Source organism: Somniosus microcephalus, chromosome 8 (genome assembly GCF_052327205.1).
Source record: "Somniosus microcephalus isolate GS21.2 chromosome 8, FLI_Smic_1.0, whole genome shotgun sequence".
Taxonomy (NCBI): Eukaryota; Metazoa; Chordata; class Chondrichthyes; order Squaliformes; family Somniosidae; genus Somniosus; species Somniosus microcephalus.
In genome coordinates, this window is record NC_140994.1 from 123,111,552 (window position 1) to 123,126,303 (window position 14,752).

The window sequence follows — 14,752 nt, forward strand, 5'->3', positions numbered from 1 at the left end:
ATGTGGGGGGGGAGGGGGGCGCAAGGGAAGCAAGATTGTGATGGGGTCGGTAGAGGTAAACAGCCATGTGGAAGGGAGGACAAGGGAGAGAAACAGCCAGCCTGGAAAAGATGCCAGGGAAATCGAAAACAGCTGGAGTAGGGTAAAGACATAAAGATAACCAGGCAGGAGAGTGTGGGAGTAGCAATAGCTGGAAGGGGAAGGAAGAACACACAGCCAGAACTAAATCGAGCCAATTTGAATAACCTCTGACTCATTCTATAAAGGTATTTGTTTGATTGCTTAGTCATATTATCTGGAATCAGAAAGTGTACTTTTCCAGTTCCCTATCCACGTTTTCCCTATGCCGAGTCTACTCCAATCATTTTGTACTTGCGTTGCAAAATTTTCACTTAAGATGTAATACTTGACATGTGCCAATATAAAATTTTATTCCATCTCCACTTCTACCCAAATCTCTTTAGGTTTCATGGCACGGACATTACTGATCAGGAAAAGGAATTAAAAGGGGATACCAAAGACATTTTTAAAAGAAAGTAAATAGTCTGGTCCCATCAGCACCATTTGTGCCACTCTGAAACCTTTCACTGCCTCCACACCACTACATATACCAGACATCAACCAAAAAAAAGGCAGGTTCACTCCATTTACTAAATAACCGCAGTTACAGCAATGTAAAGTAGTTTACGGATAATTAACTATTCTCACACCAAACCCAACTCTAGCCGTTGTCTGCTACAAAATGTTTGAATACAGTCTACCTCTAGATTGATCAAGTATTTCAGGCATCCCATTCTAGTAGTTTATGTTCAACTACCACCACTTGTCACAATTTACACCACATGCCTCTGCATCCAAAAGTCTACACTAAATCTCACATAATAAACACAAGATGTCAAACATTTTATTTATTATACTCTGAATTCTCACCCATCAAGTGAGTTAGGAATTCTATTACTATTAGTATATTTCAGAGACCCCAGTTGAAATTTTGATCAGTTAAACCCAAGATGATTCTTGCTAAATTAATGCAGCTTTAGAAGTACAATAACCAAGAGGTGAAAAATAATATAAAACTCAGTTGATAATAAAATCAATGCGGCGTTGAAGGAAATATAATTTCCTATTGGAAATCGAGAGAAGGCAACACTCAAGTTGCTGAACTGTTTGGATGATTTGGCGAGTACTTTTTGTTCAAGGTACTTGCCCATTCTATAGAGAAATATAATAGGCTCATCATCATTTAATTTGATCATTTTGCAGAAACTGCTTGCATGGACATCCTGAAGCCTGGTCTCTCTTACCACTGGGTCACTTTGACAATTTCACAAACAGAGAACTCTCATCAATCCTGGAGCAGCTTCAGAGGAGACAGCAAAGGCCACAACTTTACAGTAGAATGAGAGCTGCTCAAAGTCGCAGATTTCAAGAAAATCACATCATCAACTGGGATAACCCCAGCATCGCTTCCAGGGTTCCGCTTTACTAGTGCGCCTTAGGCCAGTCTGAATTCATGGGCTCTCCTCTTCTTGAGAGCCACTCAATGGCAGTAATGAGAGGCTCTGTAAGAAATGCAACAGCAGCAAAGACCTGACTCCAGCACGTTTACACTGACAATTTCTACACAAAATTCAAATAAAATACTTGTGATTTAGTTACTTTTCCTTATAGAATGGGAAAGTGCTTTAAAACAAAAGACTTTATTCCTCTAAGTTTAAATTTTTTTTTATTTTTTTTTATTTATTTTTTTTTAAACTGGGCATGACTAAGCTCTGAGGACACTTTTAAGCACTGGCCAGTATGTACAAAGTGCCTCCAGTCTCTGCCCAGAATCAACAGGTCATTTTGAACATGTCCCTAGGGAAATAAACTACTAGACATACTGGATCTGCTTTGGGCTCACTTACTGCTTCTTCCATGAAAGAGTCATATAATTGAGTGTGAACATTTAAAGGAAAAGTTACCATGTGCTGTCAAAAGTGCTTTCGGGCACTGCATGGAAAAAAGTACTTGCCGTCGCTATGGTAGTCATGGTGGCATTACCACCACAGCACCTGAAAATAGCAGCAAGAGGTGAAACAAAGAATTCCAGCCAATTCTCTCAACTCAAAATCCATTAGTACCAATGTGAGAAGGTATTGGCTCATCGCAATACAAAGGCATTTTAAAGTTTATGTTGGACAGCAGCCTTCAAAGAGAGAATCTTGACATCCAAGCACCACTCTCTCCTTTTTAAGCATATCAGCATGTTGTTTCTCCATTGGGCAGAAAATAAGAAGATGTGTGCGTTTTCTATGCCCCTGACCTCTGTTCTCAGGATCTAGGAAATTTTGGATTTCTGGCACTGGAGGGATGGAGCTCCCCTGTTTTATATCAATGTAAAGTGCCTTTATTAGTTGTACAACCCAGAACCACTGACTTAATCAGGAAAGGCATATGTGCAAATATTTCTTCACATATGTGGATGCATTTAAATATGCATGACTCAGATCTGAAACATTTTAAATGCAAAAGGGAAAGCTTTTTTGAACTGTTACTGCGGAATGCCAGAGCATACACAGAAATTACAACCCAAAAGGAGCACACTCAATCCAAGTTTCAGGGAGCAGATACCAAAAAAAAATAGGTGGCCGCAAAGGGAAATGAACAAATGGACATGAAAAACATTACGGTTAGAGAAGTGGTATCTTACCTGGAAGTGGAATTGGCATGCCGGGCAATGGCACACGGAATGGTGGCACCATCACTGGTGGAAAGGCTGGCATTGCTGCAGTTGGCTGTGGTACGGGCTGCGGTACAGGTGGGGGCATGGTCTGCTGCAGAGACTGCGGTACGGGCTGCTGTGTCGCGTTGGTAGTCACGGCTACGGATATGGGCGTTGGAGTAGCCACTGAGGCAGCAGGTGGAGGCTGATCGAGAGCTGCAGATACCAGTGGAAAAGTGAAGCTGGCACCGTCACTTGACACACTCCTCATACTTTTTCCAAACCCTTTTAACGCCGAGTAAGTTGGTGTGCTTAATCGCATATGATCTGTATCATTTCAAATGAAACAAAAGCAGCTGTTACAAAAATATATCAGACTAAGCAAGCAATGAAAGCCTTCAGTTTCCCTTATACAGATACATACTTAGTACAATATTTTTACTAACAATGGCAAGCATCTATGGGCAATCCTGTTCAGTAGGCATGGCTTTCAAGTTTTGTTTCCGAAAACTAGCAAATTCTATTGCAGCTATCCCATCACTGGTACACTGACTGCCTTTGATATTGTAATATTACACCAAACATTGGGGAATAACTTAGTGGGAGAGGGTGGGTTGTAAAAGCTAAAACCGGGTTGTAATGAGGATTTGCCTCTCCTCCCTCCAGTGAGTCACTGTTCCCTTGGTCATGCAATTAAAACTAAAACTTTAACGCTAGTGCATGGCTCTGAAATTGTAGGACTATTAACAAAGTAGTTTAAGAATATGAAGCCATTCAACCCACCGACCCACTGGCTATTGATTACTGTAGTGCAAAGAATTGCCCACTTTATTGTGTCACAAAACCCACAATTTTAGGACTGATCAATAACTGATGGAAAATCAACAATGAAGCACAAACTCTTGAAAACTAGAAGCCTAAAAAAAAACTACAGAAACTTGATTCTTTAAGTTTCATACACTTCCAGGAACATATTGCACAGTTTTATACACCAGGAAAATCACTGGGGGTTACCAGTACCAAAAGTTTTGAAATTTTCTAAATTCAAGTATTTAGGAGTTTAAACAACAAAGCTCTCCTAGTGAGTAGCATCAAGTTATAAAGATCAGGAAGGAAGGATTCAGGCTTGATCTCATATCAGCTGAGTTAGCTAATCCCAGTCAGGGTCACAGATGGGCTGCTACAATTGGTCTTAATGTCACAGGGCTGGGGAAGGAAGTGAGCTTAAAAAAACATGAGCCAAAGCTCCCACTCCTGATCTTGACCCACTGACACCTGTTAAAAAGTAGGGAAGGGAACAGGCTCAGGCATGATGTCTTCATGGTCAAACGGCCCGCTAATGTTCATTTTCTGGGCTTAAATGTAAAGAACAGCTACTCGGGTGAAATACCAGAGGATGACACCATTTGACATCCATGAAATTGCTGCTCAATTGGGGAGGACTGACAAAAGACAATACCACTATCCCATATATTACCCCAGATTGCATTAATAAAAGGTACATATATTCAGAGTGTTATTTATACAATAATATCAAAGAAATCCAAAAGCGTTAAATTTCACCAAGAACTTTTGGTGGTGCTAATAAATTTTCTTCCGATTGTCAAATGCTACAGCATTCGCCACATTACCAAGGTGCTTTAAGGTACAAACAGTATTATACTGGAAAGTCTTGTTAAAACACACCCCGGTCTACTTCATTCCTTAGAAATAAAAATCTTGTGTGCACATGCACTTCCTCAGCATCACTGCACTTCCCGCTAGCACATTTCTTTCAGACTCCATGTCAACATTTTTCTGTGATACTTTCCTATTTCCACATTTAATATGGGTCCACTTTTGCCCATATAAATTTGCAATTTATTGAAAAAATCTGATGTCTGCATGCATTTCCTGTCAACTTTTGTCATTATAAATTCCTATGTCCATATTTATGATGGAAACTGCCTGTGTAAAGTTGTCATGCTGTCCTCAGTAGAGGTGCTGCAGTGTCAGCACTGGTGGCAGGGTGTGATTACAGCATGACAAGCTACATAGGCAACTTCCATTACAGATGTGGACCGAGTTTTATATTTCCATTTTAAAATCCTAAGGACAGAATACAAAACTTGAAAACAGGGACTGAACTGCCCCTACACACCATGGTCCAGTTATCCCCCGCCCTCTAACCCCGCTTCGTCTGAGGACTCGGCTCTTCATGTGCAACTCCTCAGGAGATCAACCATAAGTTTTCCACGCACGCAATGTGTTTGCAAAGATTAATACTATCAACAATAGAAGTTCCATGGATGTAAAGAACTGAACTGACGCAAAGGTGGGTAAATTTAACAGGAAAATACGTTTATATCGCGCCTTTCACAACCTTAGGACGTCCCAAGGCGTTTTACATCCAATGAAATACTTTTGAACTGCAGTTACTGTTGTAATGTAGGATTTGCAGTAGCCAGTTTGCGCGCAGCAAGTCCCACAAATTTTGATGACCAGATAATCTGCTTTAATGATGCTGGTTGAGGGATAAATATTAGTCAGGATACTCCCCTGCTCTTGTACTCTAATCATGTGATAACCGATCATGCAAGAAGCTCTCTATAACATGATATAAAACTTTTTTCTCATTGATTTAGAAGATCCATCTTGAATATGAAACATTCACATTTGCCCAACATAAAATTCACCAGCGCTTCAGAATATTAATTAAGTGAACGTTTTCTCGAGTAAATGCACGAAATCGATTTCGAAAGGAGACGATGGGATCAAACAGATGCACTTACTGGAGGAAACGTTTGCATAATGACCCGTCTAAAGCATTGATAAATTTAACAACTTCTGGGATCCTTTTGCTCACATAAAACAAGTGTTCATAATTTCTGTATGCTGTGTGTTGCTGGATAACTCACCTGGACATGCTGCTGAAACCGTTACAACTGATGCAGGTGCACTGGAAGAGGCTGGTGCTGTGGACTGAACAGATGAGGCTGGTGTTGAGACTAATGGGGCTGTCGTGCTACCTATGAGTGTCGACGTCGTAGTGATCACTTGTGAGGCCATCACTGGTGTCAGTTCAGATTGTTGTATGATCTTTACGCCCTCTGGCTTTGACCAAGCAGACTCTCGAGTCCGAGCATTGTAATAGTATACCTATGCAAGACAGAAGAGCTCTTCAGTACAAAATGCAAAACAGCAGCAGAGCACAATAAATATACAAAAAAATTTTTTTTAGAAGAGAATATTGCTCCGTGAATACTTGAAGGTTAATCCATTGTTTGGGCTCATACCAGCTTAACTGCTCCGGAATTCTAATCAGTAAAACAAGGACAGTGCTTGTTCATGGGTATAACTACAACAACTATGGATATGCTCCAGAATATGATAGCTACAATAGTCAGCAGAGCAGCTATGGAAAGGCACCTGGAGGTGCAGGCAGTCACCAAAATAACTACCAACCTTACAAAAGAAAAACTGGTAAGAGTGGGTTCATGCGGATTCAGTTGTGGATGGTGATTTTCATGAAACTCTTCCCATTAGTTGCCCAATTGCTCACCACCATTCTCAACGAGATGTGGTAGGGCTACAGAGCTTTGCTCTGGGCACAGGTAGTGGGATCTCTTAGCTTTGATTGTAGCAAGCTACCTCTGGTGTTTAGCATGCCCTGGCAAAACTGAGATCAATAAGGTCCAAAGAAAAACCCTCCAGTGGCTGGAGTCAGACTTGACACACAGCAAGATAACCATGGTTGTCATCCAACACGAAGACCTCAATGCAAGAGGTCCTCAGGGCAAGGTTCTCCATCCATCCATTTTCAGCTGCTTCATCAATAACCTTCCTTCGGTCATAAGGTTAGCAGTGAGACTATTTATGACGATTCCAGTTTTCAGCTCAGTCACAACTCCCCGGGCAATAAAGCAGTCAATGTCAGCCTACAGCAGGACTTGGATAACATCCAGGCTCGGGCTGACAAGTGGCAGGTAACATTTGCGCCAAGCAGTGACCACCTTCCCTTAATATTGAACAGCACCAATACTGCAGAATCACCCACCATCAAAGTCTTTGGGGTCACCAGTGACCAAAAACTTGACTGGACCAGCCACATGAACAGCATGGCTCCAAGAGCTGGGCAGAGACTGGGTATGCTGTATCACGAAGCTCACTTCCTGACCCGCAAAGTCTCTCAGCATCGACGAGGCGCAAGTCTGGAGTACAATGGAAAATTTACCACACATCTGGATGGGCGAAGCCACAACACTCAAGAAATTTGACACTGTCCAGGACAGAGTAGTCGGATTGATCTATGCGTCTGCCACAAGACTCAAAATTCAAACCCCTCACAATGGCTGCAATGTATACTATCTACAGGGTGCATTGTACCAACTCACCAAGCTTACCTTAACAGCACATCCCAGCCCTGCGACCTTTACCATTGAGAGGGACAAGAGCAGGTACACTCTCCATCTGTTGGATGCCATTCTTTCATCGTTGCTGGCTCAAAGTCCTGAAATTTCCTACCCAATCATCATCATGGGAGCACAAGGATTGCAGCAGTTTAAGTAGACCCACCACCTCTTTCTCAGGGCAAGTAGGAACGGGCAATAAATGTGGCTTGGCCAGTGTCGCCCACATCCCAAGAACAAACATAAATAAAAATGTTGGTATTGTATACCCTAATAAAATAAAAACGTTTAAAGAATAAGTTAAGCCGATGCCATGGAGTACTGTGGACTACACTGGTTCAGGTATCGGATTGCCAGTCAGCCACAGAGAGTTGATTTGTCCAATTTTCTATCAGCAAGTGTGTCTTCAGGAACTGAGCCTCTGTCCCCTCTCATCATCTTTCACCACCAGCTCCCCTCCCCGCCACCCGACAAATTTTCTCTCCTCCATGACCAGGCGGTGACAATCCTCCTCCAGTGGAGGGGGAATGAGGAAAGTCTAAGCAGGTTGCCATCCAAAACGCTGCTACTCATATCCTAACTCACACCAAGTCCCATTCTCCCATTACTCGTGTTCACTGACCTACATTGGCTCTCTGTCCGGCAACGTCTCAATTAAAAAAATTCTCATCTTTGTTTTCAAATCCCTCCATGACCTCCCCCCTTTCTATTTCTAATCTCCTCCAGCCCTATAATCCGAGATCTCTGCACTCTAATTCTGGCCTCTTGCACATTCCTGATTTTCATCGCTCCACCACTGGTGGTCATGCCTTCAGTGTAAAGTTGGTCATCCTCACACCAGTAAGAGAGTTAGGTCTGTGGTAGCTGTTTACAGTGAGGACTTGCAGAAGTTGTTCCAGTCTCTGCAGCTAAAAAATTATAACCTTCATTGGCCTAAGTTGAGTTTTTCACTGTAGTTTTGTGACTGCACATCTTGTATAATCATCAATGAACGATTTCTTAGAATTTCTTCAAAAGTAGCCCTTTGAATGTTGAAAGCCATTATCTACTCCACTGACTTTAATACAGGATTAACAGTTTTTACTAGCCAACGCATTTCCTTTTCCTAATAATTCCAACGTATGTATAAAAGTACTAAGTTTACAAATCAATATTTAAGCACATAAAGCAGCAGGGAATAAGTCACTGAGCAGTCACCAGCACATAAAAGTTAACTGCTAACTAAAACCTGCAGTGGTTGTGATCAAAAGAGGAAAAATTCTGAGTAAGCTCAGAACATAATTATTCAAGCAGTCGGGACTCAGTTATCTGTGAACTTCTGCTTCCTTCATCAGAAAACTCCAAAAATATGAATCGATTCTCCCACGCAGTCCTAGTTTAGATTCACACACAGACTTCCTGCAAATGTCACAGTTAATTCCCACAGCACTTTCCCCCAAATCACACTTAGTCGATGACACCCCCATTGTTGGCAGCATGACAGGAGATCGGCTACTAATAAAAAATTGGAAGTAGATTCCCATTCCTCCTTAAATTACATATATTATTTGGATTGAAATTTCTCTACCATCAGGTGAACAAAGGTTGTGAGTAATAAATTTCCACGTATGATTTAAGGTGTCCATCATAAAGGAGCTTCAAACCTTGAACATTTTATAAAAATGTAACTTTCTGAAGCAGTCATTTTCAATGATCTATAACATCTCTGAAGAATCATGTCTAAAAAGTAGACAACAAACCTTTGATAATATTTGAAGCACTGCATATTATTGTTTCTACAGGAAACTTTGTGCTATCCGGCATCAAAACTGCTGGACAAACCAGCGCTAATGTTGAAATATACGGAGATTTTGAGCTCCGTATCTGGCAACAAACCCTGTTGCTTAGCAACAGCTTCTAAACAGTCGGCCGTACCTTGCAAGTGTCTCTGTAGCTTAGCAACAACTTCAGCGAGACCTTGCAGAGACTGACTGGTGAAAAAAAAAGCAACGAGAAGAAAAAAAACCTAACGAAACGGCTCCTGATTTTTGCCGGTGGCTCGAGCATTCCGGACAGTTAACCTCCGGATAAACCAAAGTTTCCTGTATATCAGTTATCAAACTCTTAAAATACTGAACAGCTAATTTGATATTTTGAAAACCTTATCTAATGATTACTGTTCTTACAGTGCAATGTTGTATTAAACAAGAAACTTGAAGCCTTCTGCCTTTGTGGGCCAGATAGATGCATGTCAGTGAGCCTTGAGGGCCACACATATAAAGTAATTCCAGTTCCAGTTAATTAGCATATATTTCAAGTTAGAGACACCTGGGGGTATATGTACACAAATCGTTGAAGGTGGCAGGGCAGGTCGAGAAAGCAGTAAAAAAAAAGCATGCGGGATACTGGGCTTCATAAATAAAAAGACAAAGTATAAAAGCAAGGAAATTATGATGAACCTTTATAAAACTCTGATTCGGCCTCAACTGGAGTAGTGTGTCCAATTCTGGGCTTCTCACTTTAGGAAGGAGGTGACGGCCTTAGAGAGGGTGCAGAAAAGAAAACGTGGATAGACTGGAGAAGCTGGGGTTATTCTCCTTAGAGTAAAGAAGTTTAAGAGGAGATGTGATAGAGGTATTCAAAATCATGAGGGGTCTAGACAGAGTAGATAGAGAGAAACTGTTCCCACTGGTGGGAGGGTTGAGAACCAGAGCACACAGATTCAAAATGATTGGCAAAAGAAACAAAGGCAACGTGAGGAAAAACTTATTACGCAGCGAGTGGTTAGGACCTGGAATGCACTGCCCGAGAGCGTGGTGGAGGCAGACTGAATCGTGGCTTTCAAAAGGGAATTGGATAAGTACCTGGAGGAAAACAATTTGCAGGGCTACAGAGAAAGGGTGGGGGGAGTGGGACTAGCTGAAGTGCTCTTGGAGAGCTAGCATGGGTTCGACGGGCCGAATGGCCTCCTTCTGTGCGGTAACCATTCTTTGATTCTATAATTTTGGTGCTCTGATTTAAGGTTTATTTATCAAAGAGGCAAAAACATGAACAGCCCTTTTCAAATCACCAGGCCCACAGAATTCAAACAAGCCAAACAGCAAGAAAAAAAATACAACTGGAAATAGAACCAGGTTGCCTGGTTTTCAAGGCTAAGCTTGCCAGGACTCAATGGTTACAGTTTGTAAACCCTAACCCAAGTCATTAAATGCATAAGCAGAAATGTCAGAGTTCATTTTACCAAACTGATTGTTAGATCAGAACTGGAGCCTTGGCAAGGCAGTTTCTGAACATGGAAGCATTTTGCAGTCTAACCATTAAACTTTTAATTAGCTTTCTGTTCAGCAAAATTAGCAAATAAATCTAGTATAATTACTGTCTCACATGCCAACTGTCACAACAGAGAATGCAGTTAGGGAGACAGGTGTCGGCAATGAAATCTCAGCCTTTTATCATCCCTCGTCTCTGGGGAACAAATGTTTAAGGGACAGACCATCAAAGTAACCTCATTTTACGTTCCTTTTATAAAGGGCAAATTCAGTAATCATTACCTGCAACATACACCGAGCCTGAATTATCCCAAAACTCACCTTGCCCTCTGGGGTTTTATTTTCCACCCAAATCTCCTCATTGTTCGGCAACCCAGGTGCTGCTGGGGCAGAAACTGGGGGCATCCCTGGCGGAAACATCATTCCCGGTGGTGGGGGCATACTAGCCATAGGAGGGGGCATGAAAGGTGGTCTCTGGAAAAGAAATGGAAAAGTATGAAGTGGAATCTATCCAGCAAATTCCAAGTAACACAAATAATGCTCACATCACTAAACCACAACACAGTGATGAAGATACACTCCATCTGTTTTTGAAGATACAGTGCGGGCTTCTTTGCGATACTGTCTGGTCAACATCTGTATCTGCGAAATTTAAATTTAAGATTTTAGGAAAGCTTGAGGTGAAAACTAGCAGCCCTCTTACAGGTGCCTCGTCGTCAAGCATTTTATTACATTTAAATGCAAATCTACCCAAAAAGCATAAAACATCCGGTTAAGTTTTTGGACTTGTTCCTCAGGCAATGTGCTCAGTGTTAGAAAGTGTCACCCCTAAGCAAGCCCTCCCTCCCTGTGAACTAGAGTGTGTTGTTAGCTTTCCAGTATCTAGCTAACCATATGGACCCCAGGAGTCAATCTGAAACCTTAGTCATGGTATTGGCGAACTGGATACATCATGTGTCCTCATGTGATTTTGTAATGTGGCAGAATAAACAGTAATGGACTGAGGCTTGGGCTATAAGCTACCAAAGAGATTTATATTAGTATTAAATAGATAAGCAAACAGTAGCAAAAACAAATAGATTAAATAGTAATATATGCAGACTTAACCATTCCTTCTCAAAACATGAAAGATAAGAATCAATCTCATCTTCTACACTGTAACTATGTAAATGCACCTGAAACAAGATCCCGACCCATAGCTTGACACAGAAGTGCACTGCTAAACCTCCTTGGACTAAAGAAACTATAATCTCTTTGGTAGCTTATTGACTGGAATAAACTGGGCCATTTCTTTAATTGAATCGGATATTAACACCGTATGTACCATACCAAAGAAAGAAGCAAATATAAATCTACAGATAGTATTTCATTTTTTTCCACATATCCCAAGGCAACTCTGGACTTGGTATGGGGAAAGGGAGAAGGAGGAGAAAAACAAAATCAGCATGGGTCCCATTCCCAATCCACAACTCCTGAAAGGAATGCACGTGTTTGGGCGTATGGTGAGGACAGGATCGAGCTAGGCTGTGATGTTCTCAAACCCTCCCTCATTATCGAATAGCCTTCTGGCACTCACGGTCAACAAATTAAGTGTGAATAATGGCTCCTGGGCCAAGGTACCAGTGTATAATCAACGTCTGCAGAACCATATTCACAGGGTTTCAGACAAGGGGATGAGAGAAAGCTTGGAGAAAATTTGCAAGCTGAGGAAAAAAAAAACTACTCAACCAGGCTAAGTGGAAGTAAATTGATAGCAGGGATTAGTCTTGCACTCACCCTGAAAGTGCTCTATGCCTATAACCCAAGATCCATGATTATCTTGTTAGGAAGGTGCCGACAACCCTCCAAGATCTCTGCGCTCCTCCAATTCTAGCCTCTTGCACATGCTCGAGTTTCATCGCTCCACCATTCACAGCCGTGGTACTGCCGAGGCCCCAAGCTCCGGAAATCCCTCGAAACCTCTCCGCCTTCATATCTCTCTCTCCTCCTTCAAGATGCTCCTTAAAACCTACCTCTCCCGTATTGTATATATTCAAGGCTGAGACAGATAGATTTTTGGACTCAAGCGGGAAAGTGGAGTTGAGGTCGAAGATCAGTCAAGATCTTACGGCCTACTCCTGCTCCTAATTCATTTTCTAAAGTTCTCGTGGCTCAGTGTCAAATTTTGTCCGATAACGCTCTTGTGAAGTGCCTTAGGACGTTTTACTACATTAAAGGCATTGTATAAATGCAAGTTATTGTTGCTCAGCCAACCACCATTAATGGAAGCATAACAAGTGTGATGTTTTTAAAACAGGTCAATTTGCATGGGCTCTACACGGGGATAATGACAGCAGAAAATCTGATCATAGAAGATTATCAAATTCAGAAGCTGTACTTTACATGCGTCCTCCGCAAAGTGCTTTTCCTGTGGAGCAGACACTCACCACCACCAGGACATCCATGATTTATCTGCTTTATTCCAAAAGTTCCATGAATTGGGCCAATTCTCAAAGAGTGACTTTTATGGGTAAAAACCCAAATACACGGAAAGAAGCTAACGATCACTGCCTTATCTTTTTGAAGAAACAATACAGCTGAAAAAAGGTGCAATGAACAACTCCTATCTAGTATATATACACACCGGAGAACTGCTCCAAAACCACTTTCATCAGAGAGAAACAGATACACTAGAAAGCGTTGAACAAAAGGGGGGCCGAATTCAAATGTACTGAAAATTAAATTAAAACGGTTTATATTTCTCCTCTATCACCTCTTCCAGGACGTCCCACAACGAATTTCTGTCAAGTGTAGGCATTGTTCTGATATGGGTGAACCCAGCCACCATTTAGCACTTGGAACGGTCCCATATGCAGCGGTGAGACTAATGACGAGTTAATATCTTTTTGGCAGTGTTGTTTGAAGAGTGGCGTTAGCAGTTTGATAGGAAAAAGTGTCCGTTGTTTTTAAAAATCCCACTAACAAATGGTCAATTTAAAAACATCACAAATCAGCTGTGCAGATTTCATTGCAGAATTTCACATGAAACATGGTGCAGTGATGCACAAACCCACCACCTGCTTCACGAAAATCCTGGCGATCTCCCCAATTATGCTTTTCTGAAATTCTAGTGAGAGCACAGTCCACCCTGCATGCAGCATGTCTATCAATGAGCAGCAGTCATCAGAGTTAGCTAGTACAGGAAACTGTGCGCTATCCGGCACCGACGGGACCGAGCTGTTGCCGTCCCATCAAAACTGCCGGACACACCAGCGCTAATGTTGAAACATACGGAGATTTTGAGCTCCGTATCTGGCAACAAACCCTGTTGCTTAGTAACCGCTTCAGCGAGACCTTGCCGAGCCTGACTGGTGAAAAAAAAGCAACGAAAAGAAAAAAACCTAACGAAACGGCTCCTGATTTTTGCCGGTGGCTCAAGCATTCCGGACAGTTAACCTCCGGATAAACCAAAGTCTCCTGTATCAGCATTCTACCAGAATACGGATGCTAATCACCATGCTCCAAAACACACTGGATCGCCCTCATGTAGCACAGCATCACAGAGCATTTGACGAGAGACAGCAGGGATTGTGGTGGGTGGGCGCGGACCAAAAGGCTAGTTGGAGAAGTGTTTTTTTTTAAAAAGGGGCTTTGAAAGGAAGGGACAGTTACAAATCAAAAACTTCAGTTCTGCTGGACCTAGAGTAAGAAAACGTAGAAACCATTATTTTATATAAGCATACATGATTGGGAGTTGGAATTACTTGTACTGCTGCCTTTAAACATAACTCAATTCTCTGTCTAAGGAAGGAAATCCATTTTCAGGAAGCATTTTCATTCCTCTGCACTTGAAGCTCTACTAAATAAGTAAACGGAAAGTGAAAGATGAAGCTCATCTAAAGGTCAGCATCCCCACATCCTAGTGGGAAATTTCACTACCCTGTGGTATTGCACCATACAGGCTTAAAGCTTCTGGATTTAATTTTCACCTTCGTAATATAGTCAGTCTCCGTCCTTGCCTCAACTTATCTGCTGCCGAAAACCTCTTTCCATGCCTTTATCATCTCTAGACTTAACTATTCGAACACACTCCTGGCCAGCCTCCCTAGTTCTACCCTCTATAAACTTGGTGTCATCCAAAACTCTGCCACCGTTGTCCTAACTCACACCAAGTCCCGATCACCCATCTCCCTGTGCTTGCTTTCCTACACTGGCTCCAAGTTAAGCAATGCCTTGAATTTAAAATTCTTATACTTATTTTCCAATCCCTGCCTGGCCTCGCCCCTCCTTATCTCTCCAGCCCTATAATTCCCCCCTAGACCTCGATGCTCCTCCTATTCTGGCCTTTTGAAAATCCCCCAATTTTAAATGCTCCACCAGTGACAGTCGTGCCTTCAGCTGCCTAGGTCCTAAGCTCGAATACCCTCCCTAAA

At 42.0% G+C, this 14,752-nt stretch overlaps 1 protein-coding gene across 1 annotated transcript in view; it reads right to left on the minus strand.

Moving 5' to 3' along the window:
• Nucleotides 1-14,752, minus strand: part of LOC147113771 (transcription elongation regulator 1-like) — a 97,842-nt gene that overhangs the window by 49,316 nt on the left and 33,774 nt on the right. The window contains exons 3-5 of the mRNA XM_085996163.1: nucleotides 10,662-10,814; nucleotides 5,602-5,842; nucleotides 2,693-3,031 (exon numbers count right to left, since the gene is read on the minus strand). Of these exons, the coding sequence (XP_085852289.1) occupies nucleotides 2,693-3,031; nucleotides 5,602-5,842; nucleotides 10,662-10,814 (733 nt within the window). The remainder of the gene's footprint in view (nucleotides 1-2,692; nucleotides 3,032-5,601; nucleotides 5,843-10,661; nucleotides 10,815-14,752) is intronic.